At 39.7% G+C, this 16,069-nt stretch overlaps 1 protein-coding gene across 1 annotated transcript in view; it reads right to left on the bottom strand.

Moving 5' to 3' along the window:
• NGEF (neuronal guanine nucleotide exchange factor) overlaps window positions 1-16,069 on the bottom strand; it is a 75,275-nt gene that overhangs the window by 27,714 nt on the left and 31,492 nt on the right. The window contains exons 5-7 of the mRNA XM_060241948.1: window positions 15,478-15,752; window positions 6,667-6,827; window positions 4,869-5,021 (exon numbers count right to left, since the gene is read on the bottom strand). Of these exons, the coding sequence (XP_060097931.1) occupies window positions 4,869-5,021; window positions 6,667-6,827; window positions 15,478-15,752 (589 nt within the window). The remainder of the gene's footprint in view (window positions 1-4,868; window positions 5,022-6,666; window positions 6,828-15,477; window positions 15,753-16,069) is intronic.

Raw genomic sequence — 16,069 nt, 5'->3', positions numbered from 1 at the left:
GATCCATCAATTTAAATTATGAATAAATAATAAACTTTGGAGGCCTGAAATGATCAGCTCCTTTTCCTTTTAAGACAGTAATAGTCAATAAAAATATAACCTTGTGACCAGAAGTAATTTCAGTACTTTAATTTCCATACTTTTAGTCTCCCCTATTATTATTACTCTACTATTATGCAATGGAAGATGTATTTTAAATACCATGCTTTTTGATCTGAAAATTTAACCAACATATAGCTCATACAGCTTAATAATTCCTTTTCTCATTCTCTCCACCACACCTCCAGTGGTCATATCTGTGCCACAGAAGTCATTGTCAATAGAACCCACCAGATCTACAATATTTAAATGACAGTATGTCTTAGCCACTTCATCACTAATAGCCTGGCTTGAGTGCAGCATAGTGGAACCATCAGGGCCACCAACAGCAGCAAGGAAGCTTTCCAGATTAGTTCAGGTTCCTAGCAGGCAATGTCACAATTTTTCTTTCAAAATCTTACTAGCTTTACAGTGCAACACTAAACCAAATTCAGGGTTGCTAGCTCCTAGAGATTTTGGGGGTTGCGCCTGGAGAGGGTGGGGTTTGGGGAGAGGAGGGACTTCAGCAGGATACATCGCTATAGAGACACTAACTTCCAAAGCAGCTATTTTCTCCAGGGTAAATAATCTCTGTCACTTGGAGAGTCTGGGAAGTCTCCAGCCAACACGTGGAGGTCAGCAACCCTATCTAGTTATACCCTTGAAATCAATGGGATTAAACGGGTATCAGGGCTTTTTTTGTAGCAGGAACTCCTCTGCATATTAGGCTACATCCCCCTGATGTAGCCAATCCCCAAGAGCTTACAGTAGGCCCTGTAAGAAGAACTCTGTAAGCTCTTGAAGAAGAAGATATTGGATTTATATCCCGCCCTCCACTCCGAAGAGTCTCAGAGCAGCTCACAATCTCCTTTACCTTCCTCCCCAACAACAGACACCCTGTGAGGTGGGTGGGGCTGGAGAGGGCTCTCACAGCAGCTGCCCTTTCAAGGACAACCTCTGCCAGAGCTATGGCTGACCCAAGGCCATGCTAGCAGGCGCAAGTGAAGGAGTGGGGAATCAAACCCGGTTCTCCCAGATAAGAGTCTGCACACTTAACCACTACACCAAACTGGCTCTCCAGTTTGGCTACATTAGCGGGGGTGTAGCCTAATATGCAAAGGAGTTCCTGCTACATAAAAAGCCCTGGGTATAATGCTGTTTATGATTGTACTGTTAGGGAATTCCAAAGCCAGGGGGATGCTATAGGCACTGAATTCATTCAAAGATTAAGTTCTCCTTCCCTAGAAATACTGTAACTAAAAAACCCCCCTAGAAACAACAATCGTTTTTCCACTCTACCAGAATGGTCCAAAATTAATGGTTTATTTAATAGGTGTATATAATTAATGGTTAATTAATGGTGTATATAACTCCTCCCCCCTTTGTTGCATTGGGTTCTCTATCCTTTTTTTAAAAAATCCTGGATTTGGGGGTTTTCTCAACAGGATGCACATTTTACACTTACTTTTTTTGTCTTCTAACCAACTATATTTGCATTCTTTTGGCCTGTGCACCTCTTCTCTAAAGCAAACTCCCCAGCAAATTTCAGACAGACAGAAGAGTTCTCCATTTTATGGTAACTGAGATTTTTGCTTGCAGAGTAGTTATAGGTGTGCATGACAAAACTGGTGTGTGAGTTTTTTCCTCCCTTTCCAGGATCCTCAACACAAAAATGGTGTGTTGAAGGACACTAAAGTTAGCACATATCAATCCTTGCTTTGGCAGGCACTTTGATTTCAGCAGCTGACTTCCAGCCTGGCTGAATTTCGGTATTGGAGCCAGGCTGGGAGAAAAATGCTTCAAGTACCATAGTGAGGTACAAGAGGAAGTCGTTTCTGGCAGCCTGCATGAATAGAAGGTTAGCTGCTTTTTTCCACAGTGGAAATAACACTAGCTAAAGGGGGCTGGGGAGAAACAATTTGTATTAGGGAAAGCCTGTAGTTGCTTTCAAGTTAAATTAAAAGATATTGAGAGATCTGAGGTATTTGATCCTGTTTGATATATGTTGAGATAGCTCAACATCAAAGATTTATTGTGTTTAATTTAATTGGCCCTTCCTTTCTTTGGGAGTAGAAGGAGTTTCCCTATTTCCCATCCGCAGTTGGCCTATATGCTTTCCAGATAGTGAAAGCTAAATAACGGTAAAGGTAGTCCCCTGTGCAAGCACCGAGTCGTTACCGACCCATGGGGTGACGTCACATCAGGGTGTTTTCTTGGCAGACTTTTTATGGGGTGCTTTGACATTGCCTTCCCCAGTCATCTACACTTTACCCCAGGGCTTTTTTTGTAGCAGGAACTCTTTTGCATATTAGGCCATACACCCCTGATATAGCCAATCCTCCAAGAGCTTACAGGGCTCTTAGTATGGGGCCTACTCCAGGAAGTAAGCTCCAGGAGGATTAGCTAAATCAGGGGTATGTGGCCTAATATGCAAAGGAGTTCCTGCTACAAAAAAGGCCCTGCTTTACCCCCAGCAAGCTGGGTACTCATTTTACTGACCTCAGAAGGATGGAAGGCTGAGTCAACCTTGAGCCGGCTGCCTGACCCCAACTTCTGCCAGGATCAAACTCAGGACATGAGCAGAGCTTGGACTGCAGTACTGTAGCTTACCACTCTGCACCACGGGGCTCTTGATGAAAAATGCCTGCCTCTTTATGCCCTACCTATTGCATCATGAGAAGAAATGTAGCACAGCTAGCCTATGCCTCTATTCCCGCCCTCCCCCCATATGTCTTCTTTTACAATAGTAGAAGCAAAATGGTTGTCTATGTCACCTGCAAAAACATTTTCATGGAAGGGTGTGTATAGACTTCCCCATATCTGCAGCCAAGCAAAATATTTGACCTGGCAGGCAGGCTGAGGTACAACACCAGAATAATTCACAGAAGAGCAGGAAAACAGAACCCACTGCTATAAATAATCAAGTAACCCCTCTCCAGGTCATTGAGGATAGCGCAATTATTGCAGTAAATTAGAACACTGTGCACACAAGGTCTTCTCAGGCAGGAACATCTCCTGTCTCTTCCAGCTGTAAGAGGCCCCTCTCACATTATCCCATGGTGGTTCACTTTTCCCTTCCCCATGCACCTTTTGCTTTCCTGCCTTTGCTTCATGCAGATCTGAGAAAGCAGACACTCAGGTGCCAGAGTAATGACTACTTTTGAGATTGCCAGAGTATAGAAATCTAAAAAATCAGAGGATTCAACTATGATCCTCAATAATTTCTGAGTGCACATCCCTATGTGCTCAAAATAAAACTTATAACCAAACAGTGAGAAATGCCTGAAAAGATTTGCATTCAGGAAAGCAGCCACTGTTTTCCAGATTTCATGATCTTTTTCTCTATAAATTTGGAATAATTACTTCCTCACCAAATCAGAAACAGCCCAGCTTGATGACTTGGCAAAAGGGGGTGGGGTATAAATGCAGAAGGGGGCGGGGTATAATTTACAAATAATATTACAATACATTTGTAAAAAACCAATTTTCTGAACCAGTTCAACTGTTCTTGCTGGCAGACAATAATGACTCTCAAGGCTTAAATGTGTTCATTACTGTTATAGATCAAAATAATTCAGCACTATTGCTTTGACTGTAACAAACTTTTAATGATTATGTAGGATTCAAATTATACTGGAAAAAAAAGGATTTTACAAAAAACCCCCACTAACAGTTCAGTTCTAAGCACTACACCTTTCTGAATCCATTGGCTTCAATGGGCTTTAAATGTTGCAATTCGGCTTAAGATTACACTGTAAGGCTGTTACTAAACTGCTGGTGAAAGCTTATGACTGTTTACTTAGAAGTCCCACTCTGCTCAATAGTGTTTACTCCCAGTTCTGTGCATTTATTGTATTTGTTCCCATTTAGAAGCACAAGAAGAACAACAAGCTGGCAACTCAAAAAAAGAAAAATATTTCCTGTGGTGCAGGCAGAATTTAAGCATATACATTGTTCAGATTGCACATGTCACACGGACACTGAAGTGCATCCAAAACAGCATTGTCCTGTTAAAAGCCATTCCACAGAACCTGAACTACAACTGAACTATTCCTTTTGGCATTTAGGATTCAGTCATAGTTATCTACCCAACACACTATGCATAATGTTTGAATGTAACTCCTTAGTACAAAGACACTAGACAAACTGCACAGAGTAGGCTAAAGCAGGGGTCCCCCTTTCTGCAACCAGGCCACACAGTCTCAGACCGAGGTAAAGGCTCTGGACTGCCCCTCTCACCTGCCTGGGACCCAGGTGGATGAAAATTACAGCACAGTCTCAGTCCAAAGCTGCCTCCCCTTGGAGCAAGGCCATGCCACCTCTTTCATCCACCCAGACCTCAGCAGGCAGAAGGGGCAGCACAGCAGCAACCTTCCCCTACCCCTCATTTAAAGACCCCTGCTGATCAGGAAGCAGCCCTAGCAGGGAGGCGGCATAAGCAGCCCCAGTCTCCCCCCATTTACAGAGCCCCATGGGGGGCAAGGACAGAAGCACGGGCTGGTCTGGGGTGGCAAAAACCCCAGCAATGCCCCCCTCCAGTCCGTGGAAAAATTGTCTTCCAGGAAACTGGTCCCTGGTGCCAAAAAGGTTGGGAACCTTAACCACTGGGCTAAGGGGTTGAAATAGCAAGACATGTGATTTGTGTAAGCATTAAAATATACTACATTTAAGTGAGAATAATCTGTCCCTGTGTGCTAATCCATTTTGTCCTTGTTAGGTGTATGGTTGTTACCAGCAGCTCACTAGTCAATTGATTTTAGCAAGAAAACCATGCTTATATCAGTACTCACAGAAGTTGTTTGTAAGCTCTCTCCTGATATGTCTGGTTGGAGACATAGGTTACATAAACCGAGAAATGGTTAATAGTATGATGATAGACAATATCGCAGATATCTGATATCACAATGTTCTCTTCTACTCGCTTCTCAAGATCCAAGAGAAAACTAAACGAGAAATCCAGAAAGCAATCACAGTTAGCAAAATGGGGGGGGGGGGGAGGGATAGTGGTGTAATCAAGACAACCATTTTCATTAGTTCCAATACCTGATTTTTTTTTTTACTGTACAAAATAAATAAAGGAGGGGGGACAGAAAAGCAAAGTAAAGATTAAAGGCTTCTTCACTTTTAAACTTTTGCTTGATTTATTTTAAGCAGTAAACTGCAGATCTTGGCCTTTTCATTCTTGTTTGTGATTATTAACAGTGATGTAATTCTTTAGTTGTATACTGTCATTAAAACATGATGCCTTTTATCAAAACATAAACTTTATTAACTGATGCTGAATAGTAAAAACTCAGGAAATATACTACTACATGCTGAGACAATCAAGTTACCTTCACTGTGTATATTATATGAATGAAAGAAATCTTGTTAATGAGGGTTTTCTAATGGTTTCACAAAATGATATGTGCTACCCTCCCATGGGAATATGAAAAAATTAATAGGGATTACAAGTGTCTGGATTTTTCTGGAAAAAATCCAGTACACTTTTTCAGATATGGTCAATTAAAGATCAATCTGGGGCAATATCTTTTCTGGTTAATGTCAAGCTCCCCTTTCCATGGAGATGGGACAAAGGCAGAAGGTATATATGTCTTAGAAGTATCTCTTTTCTATGAAGAAAAGGCAGCATTTGAATTATATAAATGTGAAAAAGAATGTACAAACATTTAGATGTTTATGAATGACACTGGTATGTGTGCTGAAACTACAATAGAAAATCTGGCAGATACATGCAATGAAAACCAGGAAATCTGCCACTTGGCTCTTACATAACTTGGATCTGCACTAAGCTGTAATTAATTTTGTCCTTAATCAAGTTACAGAATGTAAACTGAAAACATACATTAATAAAGATGTTTTCCAAATGTGTGTTTGCACAGGCCTTACTTTGATGACTTGAAAGGTCAAGGTTCCCAACAAGATTTGTTACATGAAAAACAGGTATAGAATCTGAAAAAAAATCAGGTTGCCATATAAAGCCATATGCGCTATTATTGTGCTATTACACACATACACTGTACTTCCACTGATTCCCTCTGGCACAAAATTATTGCATATTCAGGGGAGATTATGTGCCAAAGGTGGCAAGTGAAGTGGAAAATGCATTGCAACTGATGCCTGGATTTGAGAATTCAACCTCTTTACGTTCTGTTGAAACAGCCCCAAAAGAAGCCATCCTCCCTCTGGACTGCCTTCAAGTCCCTCTCCCTACTCAGGTGTTTACTCAAATATAGGGGTGGGATTGTCTGATTGTAACTATAGTATAACTATAGCTTGCATGGTTTTTTTTCCCATTTGATCTGCATGGTGTTTATACGTGGCTGCTCCAGTGCAAAAGAAGAAACTGTGTAAACTGTACAGGACTTTGCAATGGAGTGGTTTCATCGTGGAGCTTAAGGTCAATGGTGTATTTCTCCACGAAATTAAAGGAGGAAAACTACAGTAAAAAGATAATCTAGGCAGCTAGAAGACAAGTACATTACTCTATTACACGATTCCAGGGAAAGCAAGAAATAAAAGATGGGGAAGTTTTAATCTCATAAAAGGATTTCTTTCCTATTTACAGTAATCGTTAAAGAGACTTACCGCTCACTGACTGCCATGACATCCAGGACATTGGAGAAGAGGATATGAGCCTCTGAGGGATGTAGAATCTTTTTCAATCTCTCATTTTCCATGAAATGATATATCAGCAGGTTCAGGCTTTTGTAGTATGAAGCTTCTGAAGTGACCAGTTCAAACATGGCCTGCAGAATTCCAAAACTGCATATGAAAACACTGAACATTTCAGTCATTGTCACGTGCTCACTTTCAACAGCGTGTGAATATTCACAATTCTGTATAGTTACTGGATCATCTCCCTAGATAGTCCACACAGAACAAAAGAAATTGAAAGTACAAGCAACAAGGGACACATCCTAAAAGGCGTATCTGACACCAGCTGGAAAAAGAGCCTGATGAACTATTTTACGCAACCTGGATACAATACATACATTGTGGAAACTAGTACTGTCCCAATCCAACCAGGGAAACCTTCACTTGCAGTGGACACAGATGCTCATTCAGTCCTAGTGAACTTGATGTATATACAATTGATTTGAATGGTACTGTGCTTCCCCTTTTTAGCCTATTTAGCACACACAACGAAGGATAGTTACAGATGGATTAAGAACTGCACATTTAAAACAAGAACCATCATACTTTCTCTGCAGCGTTGAATCTTGAAAATGTCACATGAAATTATTATTTATCTTAAGCGCAGGGCTTTTTTTTTTAGCAGGAACGCACAGGAGTGCAGTTCCAGCTGCCTTGGAGTCGGGGGTGTGGCCTAGTATGTAAATGAGGTCCAGCTGGGCTTTTTCTCCAAAAAACTCTGTGTGAAACAATGGGTGATATCAGGGCATGTGGTCTAATATTCAAATGAGTTCCTGCTGCGCTTTTTTACATAAAAAGCCCTGCTTAAGCCAACAGAAGATACTATAGCATTGGAATGTAAATATCACTATTTCCCCCTGATTATAGTGTTTTAAGATTTTAAAAATGCCACTGTGTAATTCCACTTTCACTGATGCTGACCACTAGATGGGAAGGGAAAGGGACTGAGTGTAGAGTTCTACAAGTGAAAGGGAAGTATCTATGGGAAAAGAAACACACATACAGGAGAGAGGATAAACATTCAGGATTCAATTTTATTGTGAGTTTTTAACTAGCAGAGATGAGGATGAAATTTACAGAGTTCAATGTTCTTTAATTGCTTAATGTGGGGATATTGCACTTTCTGTAAAGCACAGAACACAGAAATAAAATGAGTGTGCTGGCAAGCAGTTTGAAGGGGAGAAGAATCAAAGGAAGAAAGTAATGATTTCTCAAACCAAAGAGCTTGCCTGTTTCAAGAAGGCATTTAACAAATTTAACGCCCATAAACCCACTTGCTATTCCTGACACCTTTTGTTCAAAATTTCAAATTATATTAGTAATTCTTACTAACATTCTGATATGAATAGTAATAATTATCCTCATAAACAGATCCTCTTATATGGATATGTGTTTAATATCAGTTTGTTGCTACAATATAAAATTAACCTGTTGCCAACATGACTCAAATTCTACCTACCGCAGCTGATTTAAGATTAGTGAAAACAACTATTTGATATAATCTATTGTTTCTAATTTTAAGTAAGTTAGGAATTTGAAATTGGAATCACCATATATTGGCAAGGTTATTTCAAGTAAAAAGGCTGTTCAAAATCTTATAGTTTAAAAGCAGGGGAATCCCAAGGATTTGTGGGGAGCATCTGAGTTTCATCTCTCCCACTATTTCCTCTTTCCTTTCCTGAAAGCCCTAACAGTCTCTCCCCCTTTGCCTGCTTCCTTCTGACCTTCCCACCCATCAGGCAACCTACCTTTATCTGCCTTCATCTCCAGCTTTCCCCTTTCCTCCCCCTGGCAGCCTCTGCCTGGGAAAACTACCGCCCAGTAGTGGGGTGCCAGCTGCTGGGACAGGCGCAGTTTTGCAGCAGGGAACCTGTAAGGACTTGCAGAGTGGCACCTCACTTTTCCCTGTATCCCACTACTATTTCTTCTTTTCTTTCTCCTGGTAGCTCATTTGTCCTTGCTTCCTTCTCTCCCTCCTACCCAACTACCAACCTGCCCTCCATCTTCAGCTATATTTATTATTTAATTTATACCCTACCTTTCTTCAGAATGGGACACAAAGCAACTCACATTCTCCTCTCCTCCAATCTTGTGAGGTAGGTTAGGTTGAGAGTCTGTGACTAGCCAGTGAGCACCACAGCAGAATAGGAATTCGAACCTGGTTTTCTCAGATCCTGGTTTGCAATTCTAACCAATATACCACTCTGCCTTTCATGGGGTTACTGCAAGGGTTATGAGTCCCTAGATCCTGGCAGGGGTTTCCCCAATGTTCAGGGCTTCAGCCTGCTACTGGCCACCTGCCTGCTACCACCCCCAAACAGAAACCACTGTGTGACATCCCCAATGCAATGGCATCAGACCTTGGGACTAGCAAGCCTACTGAGGGCACTTGTTTCTTAAAGCTACAGGTGCTGCTTTTATTTCGGGGGGGGGGGGGGGGCTAACCACCCAGGGTATTTATTTTAGATTTCTGCAAACATGTGACTTTTCTCAGGTTTATTAAAAGAGCTGTCTTGTTTGTTCGTGTCTCCAGTCTCTGGATTTAATTATCCACAGATGGAGCTATGTTGAGAATTAGATATGCAGCAGATCTATCAAAAGACAGCTACTGCACCTTTTAGAACTCATGGAACAAAATACTGTTGATGCATGGCAAAATAGTGTGGCAACACATGGATCATTGGGCTAGTTGTCCGCACACATAGAATGCTGTCCCTCTCTCTCCTATTGAGAGTTAGGGCAATGAAAGGTCTTTATTAACCCTCAGTGACTGTCATGTAGCAAAACCTGCTTCGCTATGTGCTGCAGTGTCATAATCATCTTCACTAGTGAGGCCAGGCATAAAATGAAGCGGGGGGGGGGGGGGCTAAAAATGGAATTAAAGCAGCATGTTGCCACTTCCAACAACCATTTCAAAATAAAAGACCACTAACAAAAATGTTTCTCATTCTATTCAAAACCCTACTTTTCACATAAATGGATGTGAAAATTCAGAACAGCACTATAAGCAATGTTTCAGCGTAGTTTTGACCTGTTTCGGCGGGAGGGCAGGATATAAATCCAATAAACCTAAATCTCATTTTCCTAAGGGTATTTTTTTCCTTAAAATGTTCAGTAATTAAGTGTTCATCATCTTGTTTCTCGCATTAGGCTTGGCCCAAATCAGTGGTACCATGACCTGGATGGCACAGTCGAGCCTGATCTGGTCAGATCTCACAAGCTAAGCAGGGTCAGCACCGGTTAGTTTTTGGATGGAAGTCCAGCAAAAAATACCAAGATCACTATGCAAAGGCCAGCAATCACAAATCACCTCTGAAGTCTACTGCCCTGAAAACTATATGGAGACACCATAATTCAGCTGTGACTTGATGGTACTTTGCACCACAAAACAACAGTAATTCAACCCTTAACATGATATCAGAGGTTCGATTCTGAACTAATGTTTTCTTGTCTGCAGGGATATGTGAAAACATTTGGGTCCCTTAGGCTGAAATCCCATGAACATCTTCCTGGGATAAGTCCCATTGAATAAAGTGGGCCTTACTTTTCTTAGGATATCTCCAATATGTTCTTAGTGTCCATCTACCAATGGAATATCATGTGCATTCTACCAAGGATATTATTCTGGACTTTAAAATGTTGATGCATGAGGAAGCAAAACTAGGTTAGAAAATCAATACATGCAAACAACAGAGTGCTCAAATAAGTGAAGAGAAAAAATGTGAAGACCGAATTGAACAAGAAGGCAAAATCATATTTGTATCTGTTACGAGAAAAATAATGTTACATAGTCAAACTAGCCCTCAAGTTTTCTTAACTCTGTGAAACAAGAAGCCCAATGTTATAGAGAAAAACGTTTTTAATCTGCAGTAATAAACTACTGATTACATATAATTGATAGGTCCTTGTTCCCACATACTGTCACATTCTCGGTCATTTCCTCTATATCAGCTCAGTACAAGAACCTGAGTAATGTCTCCCGTAGCCAGTTCTTCTATTTTCTGCATCATTAAATTATCTTCCCTAAAACTCAAGAATGTCCTTTGTGATTCACATTATTCTGTCTTGATGCTCAACAGATGTCTAGATAATTAAAGCTATCCATCAACAATAAAGTCATATTTATCATTATTCCATTAGTGGTTTCCCCCTCTTCTTATAAGCCTGGTGGTCTAATACACTTCAGCCCACAGTATTGTGCAGTAACCATAATTTTCAATTAAGGTAATTTTAAAGTAGCTTTTAGATTTATTGGAAATTGAAAGCCAAAAGTAATTACTTCCCCTTGTTCTCACACACAAACCCACATCTGGTTTTGGAGGAATCAGGTTACCAAATTTATTTGCTTTCTTTATACATCAAGTGGTCATTTCTTCAATCTCTTTTTGTGCCTGTTTTGATAATGATTAAACTAGCCTTCTCAGTATTTTCAAGGTAACCATAACTAATTTTCTTATTTTGATGTTAATGGTTACATATAGCCTCTTGCATTCATCAACAAAAGCACTGGTATGATTCCCTTTTCTTGGCAAATTTCCCTTACAACTATTTTGGGAATTGGTTCAGCAAAGTGTACTGCTGGATACCCTAATTATATTATATTCATTCTATGCCACCGCAAACTGTGTTTTATGCTGGCATCCTATGCAAGGTGAGCAAAGAACAGTGGGGCAGCTCTGCCTCACCTGTATCAAAAATCACGGTGAAAAACACCCTTGATTTTGGTTCTTACCTACAGCAGCATTAAAAGCTGAGGAAACATGCCACGCACATTAGGATGGCATACAAGAGAACAATCACAACTGCACTCTTCCCTGAAAAAGCTCCTTCCAGGGGTCGCTCCTGTAGGGCCAACTCTCACTACCAAAGCAAAAATGCAGAGGCCTCCTTTTGCTAGATCAGTAAGCCCTGAACACAGGGCAATGCTCTATGCTGTATAGGCTCTTAAAAACCCATTTCCAAATAGTTTATTTTGTCCCAAGTAGGGGTGCCATTTAGGGAAGGCTGGGATATAAGACCATCTGTGAATCTGATCACATGTGATAATGCATGCCACCACACATGAGAACACCTCTCATTGCTGAAGTATACAAAGGAATCACAACAAATGGTCATAAAATGTTTACACTTTAATCCCAAATATATGCAAGTCTAAGGTTTTGATTTTGCTGTGAATTTTGTCTCATCGTTCTCCTACTCCTTCCTATTGTGGGAGAAAATGTAAGAACACTGAAGCCATCAGATGCAAAACAACTACATATGATATCAGCACCAGATTGTTTTAATGATTGTTTTAATTATTGAAATTTAAATTGTCGTATTAATGTTATGCAATTTTTAAATTGATTGTTTTCATTTTATTGTTGGGGAGGGGGATGGAGTGGCTATTACATCAGAGGTGCCATCTTTTCCCAATTGTCCTTCATTCCCAAACAAAAGTAGTTGATAAATTGTAACCGGCATTCACAAATTTTTGCTCTGAAAAAGAGCCTCAGCCTTTCCCTTTTTTGTTGCCTCACGGATTATCTAAATGCATACAGTATAGTACTGCTGGTTTATGAGACACAGTTTAAGTATCAATACTCTACAGAATTCTCTCGTGTAAATATCTCTCATTGAATAACCTAGTGCAAAAGGTCCCGCTGATTATATCTGAAACAGTATTTTGTTTACTTGGCTTTGTGTTGTATTTTTTCTGTCTTTCAAATCTCTTTCCTACCTTTGTTTGGCATATCTTTGAATTCTTTTATTTTAAATAGCAAAGTTATTTGTATAATAATACATATAATTATTCAATACACATCAGAAGAACTGGTCCGATCTTTTCTCTTTCCATCTCTCTTCTAGGGTTGCCATGTCCGACTCAGGAAATATCTGGGGACTTTGGAGGTGGAGCCTGGAGCAATTTTCTGAGAAGTATGATGGAACTCTAAAGGGAATTCTGGCCATCACATTTAAATGGACTGCACTCTTTTTAAATGCCTTCCATCATTGGAAATAATGAAGGATAGGGGCACCTTCTTTTGGAGCTCATAGAATTGGACCCCCCGGTCCAATCTTTTTGAAACTGTGGGGAAGGGGGTCTGAGAAGAGGCACCAGATATTATGCTGAAGATGCGGTGCATCTACCTCAGAAAATAGCCCCCCCCCCAGGGCCCCAGGTACCCACAGATTGATTCTCCATTATATCCTGTGGGGACCAGTCTCCATAAAGTATAATGAAGTGCCCAGGAGACATTCACCCCTCTCTTTGCTTTCTGCTAACTTTGAAGTGGGAGGGCCTCAAACCAAGGGATCCTCTACCTCCAACTGTGGATTGGCAACCCTACTTTTCACTATCCTATAGGGTTTATTTGCTACACATTCCAAAAACATTTATTAAATAATAAGAACATTTTAGCAACAACACAAGCCATAAACAAACATCAGGCAAAAAGGCTATTTAATTTAAGTCACATTATTAGCTCAGTTTTCCCTAGTTATAATATGCAATGCTGGAGGGGGAAAAATTCATCGTACTTAATTCAGCAATGCCTCCTTTTCAAAGCCCTGAGATTCTGATCCTAAAATGTCTATAGATTAAGTGTCACTAAATAGGAAATGACACTAATGTTAATATAAAATGTGAATCAGAAATGGTTAACTATTCCTGAGAATGTGAAAGCTAGTACTAAAGGTAAAGGTCTCTTACTACCCCTACATATTTTAACTATTTTTAGACTTCACAATGTCAGTCCAGTAGAAAGTGTGAAACTGAATCATAATTGATTTGTAAGCATTTTCAGAAAAAATAAGCTTCTCACAATAAACTAAGGTGGGAAATCATTAATAGTAGAAAATAGCTGTGAAAACCAAATATTAAGAGACAAGTATCTACTGACAATACAACATTCACCTCTATCAGTTTTATGTCCATCTCTTGGACAATGGGATTACACTGATTTTGTGACACTATCAATATTAATGAGAGCAAACACTATAACCTCTCCATCATTAAAAACATGTTGCGAAATTGTCTAAATTCCATGCAAAAAAACCCTAGATTCACTGACAATTTTAAGCCACTTGCTGCAACCAAAGGAATATAACTTGCTTTCTTAAACATGAGAGATCTCAGGATGCTGAATTCTGAACCAAGAACCATATTCTATTCTTTCTTTGTTATACATAGCATAAGAACACACACACGCTGCAATGAAGGGTTAAATTAAAGGCCTATCTACTCCATCACTTTTTCCCCCACAGTAAATGCCTCTAGGAAGTTCACTGACAGAATACAATAGTGATAATCCATTTCTGCTATCTGTCTCAAACATCAGGTAATCAGAAGCTATGACAACTAAATGCAGGGATTTTTTGTAGCAGGAACTCCTTTGTATATTAGGGCACCCCTGCCCCCACCCCATGTAGCCAATTCTCTTGGAGCTTACAGTAGGCCCTGTAATAAGAGCCCTGTAAGCTCCTGAAGGATTGGCTACATGAGAGGAGTGCAGCCTAATAGGCAAAGAAGTTCCTGATACAAACAAAGCCCTGACTAAATGTAACCGCTCTAGTTCAAATAACCACTAACTTTAAAAGAGATTAGACAAGTGGATAAGATACTATCACTGCATCATGTAGCTATGAATTTCACAATTTCACAATTTAAATATGTTTTGGGTAAAGAACTACCTTTTTGTCTGCTCTGAACTGACTGTCAAATTCATAGAATTACTTACGTTTGTAGGACAATGTTTTAATCTCTGTTCCATCCTTCTTCATACCACGCATAATTTGATTCTAACTTACCATGCCCTCTTTTTTTTCTAAAGAAAAAGCCTCAATCTCTGCAGGCTTTAATCACAGTCATTTTCCAGCTCCCTACCCCAACTAATCACTTTAATTCTGTATCTTATGCAACCTGAACATATCTATTTCGTGATGGATTAGAAAAAAAAATGTACATAGTATTCCAAATGTGACCACTGGGTCATCCCTACCTACAAACTTGATGGCACTTTGAAAAAATTCAAACATGTTGATAAGTCTTCCTTTTGCAGACGCCGTGCTGATTCTTATGCTTCATATCAACTCTAGCCTTCAGAATGCTTTTTACCAATCTTCCTGGGAATTGTTAAACTGACAACTCTATAATTCCTGCCGTCTTTTTTGTAAAAGTGATGCAATATTGGCTAGGATTCAATTTAGGAAATCTAGTTTTTGTGATAGATTACTGATTTTAGTTAAAAGATCAACAATTTAACATATGAGTTTGTAAAGGGCTACTGGGTGAATGCCAGGCATTTTGGTGACTCATTACTGTTTAATTTTCAGTTATATCTCTTTGGCATACAGTTCATCTTATGCACTGCCCAAAAACAATGGTTCAGGTGTGGGCACTTCTTCAGTTACCTTCCACAATGAGAACTGATGCAAATAATTAACTGTCCTCTGCAACTTCCTTGCATAATTTCAATATTCCTAAATATCTTAAGCAATTTTGGCCTTAGCTATATCACCTTCTACCAACACAGTCTTATATTACAGATGCAACAGAGCAGAAGGGACAGAATGAACATTGGCTCTTTCCTTTCTTTGGGAAAAGAGACAGTTAAACATTGCAAAACAGTAACTAACATGATACCTTAGGTTTAATTTTAAATTGTGCCATCTTGTACTAAATAACTGGTCACAAGAATGTTCACTAGCATGCCAAAGAAGCAACACACTTCCCCCCACACCCTGCCCTGAAGCAGCTATTACCTCTTGAAGTTTGATCTCATCTGGCTGGAGAATATTCAGAACACCACTGCTTCTGACTTCTGGAAGATCTTGCCATAAATTAAATCTGGAAGTGGAGTTTCTGAACAGGTTAATCTGGGGAACAGCCTTGTTTTCCACTGTATCTGTAACTTCTTTTCTTGATGGTGTCTCCTCAATAGTTGCGCACTCTTCAGTATCTGTCTGTGAATCCTGTAGCCGCCTAGTTTCTATCTCCTGACGTGTGGATTTATCCCGATATTCTTGATATAAGAGCCCTAGAAAGCAATGATGTAGATAGAATGTGTCTGAACAAACTAATCTACTTGTTTCAAAAAGTCCTATATTAATATTGAAATTTTTTATTTCAGCGAAAAAGAACTGATAGCACCCATTAATAAACTGGCTTTATTTCTCAGTTTTAACAAAGGAATGAAGTTAACATACACCACAGTCGTACAACACAACAGTTTCAATTTCATGCAATTTTAAAACTGGGATTGTAAAGAGGAATCTATTCTGTAAGAAGAATTGTGGAAAATATATTCTGGAGCCAGAAACGGAAATGTAATTAAAGGAAGATTGTTCCCTGTAC

This window comes from Heteronotia binoei, chromosome 6 (assembly GCF_032191835.1).
Source record: "Heteronotia binoei isolate CCM8104 ecotype False Entrance Well chromosome 6, APGP_CSIRO_Hbin_v1, whole genome shotgun sequence".
In the NCBI taxonomy this organism is placed as follows: domain Eukaryota; kingdom Metazoa; phylum Chordata; class Lepidosauria; order Squamata; family Gekkonidae; genus Heteronotia; species Heteronotia binoei.
The sequence above is the reverse complement of the archived record's forward strand: the minus strand, read 5'-3'. Positions and strand labels throughout refer to the sequence as shown.